This window comes from Penaeus chinensis, chromosome 11 (assembly GCF_019202785.1).
Source record: "Penaeus chinensis breed Huanghai No. 1 chromosome 11, ASM1920278v2, whole genome shotgun sequence".
In the NCBI taxonomy this organism is placed as follows: Eukaryota; Metazoa; Arthropoda; class Malacostraca; order Decapoda; family Penaeidae; genus Penaeus; species Penaeus chinensis.
In genome coordinates, this window is record NC_061829.1 from 39755223 (window position 1) to 39760072 (window position 4850).

A 4850-nucleotide genomic window follows, 5' to 3' on the forward strand; every position below is an offset into this window, starting at 1 on the left:
TCCTTATTGTTGGGGCTGTGGAATACTTCCTGTCTCCCTAAGTGATAAGGGCTTCATGACGCTCCTTCTAATGATAAGCTTAGGCTTACCTGGGGTTATAAACAACACTTCTAGTCTTGTGTTTTCTGAATGTATTCTTGGATATAAACTTTCTGAATGATTGGTCATTAATTGTCATTAAAGTTTGCATGTATGATTTTTACTACAACTCAAATAAACAAGATGTTTATTATCTTGATGTTGTCTAATTGGATGTTGTGAAAAACAAAATAAAAGTGAAAATAAGTTTATAAATATAAATACTTTTACATGGATATCAACAATAATTTTAGCTATCAGACAGATGTTATATCACAAACTATATTAGGTACCTTTATAAAAGTTCAGAAAATTATATTACCTGTGAGAGGAGTTGCCTCATTATGCTGCATGCAATTAACTGCAGTAAATGTGGATGGAAAGAAGGCCAAAATTGTTAGATGAAACTGTTTGCTTCTCTTTTGACAGCATTACAGTTTTTCTGTACTGACTGATGTGCAGTGATGATGTCGTTGTACGGCTTCAAAGCTTCAAATGATTTCCATATTTCAGAATGATAATGCATTTGGGAATGCAGGTTCAGACACTTTAACTTGATGGAATAAGCACCATTTTCTCGTTCATTTTTCCAGATTCGCTGCAAGTGGGACCCCTATCTCCGGCGCATGAAAGAAATGGTTGGATCAACTCGGCTGTCTCACTCTGGTGCGGCCAATACATCCCAAGTTCATTCTTCCTTCAGTTCAACAAGCAACAGACCAAACCATTCGGCTGCATCACAGAAGACAGTGCAAAGCCAGATATCCCTTGACCCCACATCATCAACAAGGTAAATAGGAGTATATTATAATGATAATCAGTAGATAATCCATGGAATTGTGCTTACATATAGAAAAATAATTTCTTATATTTCAAATTTTTATTTTGTGGATTGTGGATTGATTGATATTTTATCAATTTCCCTCTTTGATATTTCAGACGGTTGTCTTCCAGCTCCCTCTCCCCCGTCACGGGTGTCCAGGTTCATAGCCAAAACAAAATTGCAATGAATACTATTGCTGAAAGCTCAGTTGAACAAGAAGGTATTAACACTAATGGGAGCTTCCCTACTACTGATGCCTCAAATCCTGTACCACAGAGACTAAGTTCATCAGACAGTGGAAATAGCAGAACTGGGACTTCACAGATGGTTTCAGGTATGCCAAGTAGCACTGTTAACTCCTCTGATGTTTCTGTTGAAGAATCTGGAAAGCCTCTTCACCTCACGGAGATCACTGAAGAACCTATACCAGTTACAACAAAAGACAGCAAAATCTCCATACCAGAGGATGAGGGAAAAGACCAGGGACATGAAAATGAAGTCGCAACACCTAATAAACTGACTCAGTCTCTGCCACTTAACTCGATGCAGACACCAGCAAGTGACACAGTTTATTTAAGTGATGAGTCAAAGTGTACAGCAGTAAATGAATTTAGGTCTCCTGACACGAGGCCAGTTTCATCGTCAGGGAGCACTGATGAAGACCCTATTACCATTAATGGAGAAATACCTCAGAAGAATGATAAGGCAGTATCATATCCTGCGAATGAAGCTACTGTTGTGAGAGTAAGTTCTCCAAGTCCAGACCTCTCACCATCTGAGAAGGTTATTAAAGAGCATGCAGATATAAATGATTCTGAACTAAATTCAGAGAGAAGAGAATAAAGAAGGGTCACACAACAATTCAGGACTTCATGAGCATCAAGAAACAAAGGATCTTAGTCAGCATCATTATGGTCAGTGAATTTCTGACATGGTCCCTTGTAAATGTATCTGTGACTTGATTCAGTCATTGAAACATGGACAAGCAAGACAAGTAATGAACTGATATAGGTCATAGAAAATTTAGAAAAAAAAGTAGAAAAGATGAATGTCATGGAATAAGTTGATTGTGCAAGGGAGTTACTTCAGGACAGAGTATAGTTTTTTGATATCTGATTTTTGATGAAGGTGTTATGAGAAAGCAAAGAGAGACTTATTGTTCTGTATAATCAAAAATGTTATTAGATTTTAAGAACAGGATCTCTTTAGTATATTAATGTTGCGGTAAGATTCTTCATTGGAAAATGTATCTTCCATCTCAGAATAATTGTCCTGTTTAGGCAATATTCTTTTGAGAAAGATTAAACCATAATGACATTGTAAAATGAGAAGAGAAAGTATTAGTGCACATTGTGAATTGAGAAAGCAAGAACAATAGTGACATTATAAAATGGAATAAAGATTGAACAATAGTGACGTTATAAGTGAAGAAAAAAATTAAGCGTTGATGACATGAGAAGTTATGGTTTACTTGACTGTTGTCATGCTGGTAGTATTTCCAGCATAATGGATAATATCAGAGTGAATGTCAGATGTATCAGAAAGTTTGTTGCTGCTTATGCACATGAACATGAATAATATCAACTATTTCATCATAATGTGGACTGACATTAGTGATATCACTATTTTACTGTAATATAGATGTAAAATTATGTAAAATTTTGATAGGCAAGGCTAAGTATATGTGAAATACTTAGTATGGGATACTTAACTATAAATTATCTGAGTTAGTAAGGGTGTGTTAAACAAAATGTGAGTGAATGTACATTGCATAAGAATGTAATGTAAGAGTGTATCTAGAATTTTATTTGTACTATTTGGAAAGTAATTATAAAGTGCGTATAATGCGTGGTAAAGCGAAAGGGTTCCCTGCTCTAATTACTTGTTCTACTCTCGTTCACTATTTCAGTTTCATGATATCAAAGTATAGTTTAGGAAAATGATAAAAGAACACCTGTGCACTTGCGCGTGTGCCTGCATGCGTGTGCACACACACACACACACACACACACACACACACACACACACACACACACACACACACACACACACACACACACACACACACACACACACACACACACACACACACACACACACACACACACACACACACACACACACACAGTATTTGTAGAAGTTTGACATATCTAAATATGTGTACATTGTGTGATGAGTACAAATTAAATGTAAATGAAGAGTTTATAAATATTTTTTCATGGCCCTCCACAAAAGAAACAGTTCTAGGTGTATTGTCTTGCAAATTATTTTAAATTAAGTATAAAACTTGCTTTGAGTATTTGACTAGAAACCTTTCATATTTTTCATGCTATTATTATTGTATTTAGGGGATGTCTCAGAAACCTCTATTTGTCACATATGATGATACAAATTTTATGTAGAGTGGCACAAAATATGATAGGACAGTCCATTGAACAAGAAGTAATATTTTCTCTTTGTTTATAGAAAAGTAACCAAAGAAATTATTTCAAGCCATATGTACACCCATCATTTTCGTTGCTGCATACCCGTTTCATTTGATTATGTGTGGTACAGTACTTGTGTGTTGATAACCTATTTTTTTTTACAGATTTGCTCAAGCACCTTTAGATATGGAATACAATGTGTTTCATAATAGATTTACAAGTACTGGTATACTGAATAGGGAAAACGCGTTGTTAGTTTAACCACAATAATAAGACGAAAGAATGTTGAGCTGTTGAGAGAGATTTTTTCAGAAACGTATTCATGTTACATTCATTATGATGATAATTTAGCTTTTAGCATACAGACATATGATTATTGATTTTATTATTGCAAATAAAATGTCACAATATTTAAAGAACAAATTTTCCAGTTTCTTGTTTTCAGTAATGTTATACAACCTAAGATCATTACAATGTTATTTAAAGAAGAAAATACAATAATTCTCAAGTAGAAAATCTACCAAAAATGGTGTCCAAAATATCTGTACTAAATTTACCAAAATTTAAACTGAGCTGAAATAATAGAGTGTAAAGTAGACAAATAAACATTTTTTTTTTAATTATTTTTTTTTGTTTGTTTTTGTTTATTAAGGAACAAAAAGGTAATGATATTGTGAAAGATATAGCTAGTGGCAAAAGTTTGAAAAGTGTTTTTTTATAGTTTATTATAGCAACCCTGATTCTGGAAGGTTAGGATTTTTTTTTGATAAGTATATAATCAGATTAATAATTGACTGATGGGAATCATGCATGTATTTCATAAAGTATATATATAGTTAACATTTCACTGTAGTTTTCACGGTGATATTTACTGAAGTAACTTTGTTCAGTCAGTCAGATTTTGTGATTATGCAATTTTCAGGACATGTTAATATACCATAAGCATTACCACTATTATGTTTTATGTTTGTTAATTGTATATTGATACTGGAAATCACAGGGAGTGTCTCTTCATGTTTATATAATTGATATTAAAGAGAATGGGTTGCTTTTCTCTGTCCGTGTGAAGGAGGAAGAGAAATAATGACTTAATGAAGTAGGTTTTGGGTTCAGTATAATGTGTAATTTCATATTTGACATTTCATGTTTTAATTTGTGAATGCATGTACGCACACACACTGTGTCTGTGTCTGTGTGTCTGTGTGTCTGTATTATATATATATATATATATATATATATATATATATATATATATATATATATATATATATGTGTGTGTGTGTGTGTGTGTGTGTGTGTGTGTGTGTGTGTGTGTGTGTGTGTGTGTGTGTGTGTGTGTGTACATATATATATATATATGTATATATATATATATATATATTATTTATTATATTTTATATATTATATATATATTGCATATATATACACAATATATATATATATATATATATATATATATATATATATATATATATATACATATATATATAGACACATATACACACACATATATACACAAACAT

At 32.7% G+C, this 4850-nt stretch overlaps 1 protein-coding gene across 1 annotated transcript in view; it reads left to right on the forward strand.

The window, feature by feature from the left end:
• Nucleotides 1-2982, forward strand: part of LOC125030477 — a 31966-nt gene extending 28984 nt beyond the window's left edge. Inside the window, 3 exon segments of the mRNA XM_047620516.1 lie at nucleotides 672-868; nucleotides 1018-1725; nucleotides 1727-2982. Coding sequence (XP_047476472.1) covers nucleotides 672-868; nucleotides 1018-1725; nucleotides 1727-1823 — 1002 coding nt within the window. The 3' untranslated portion in view covers nucleotides 1824-2982.
• Nucleotides 2983-4850: the final 1868 nt, after the last annotated feature.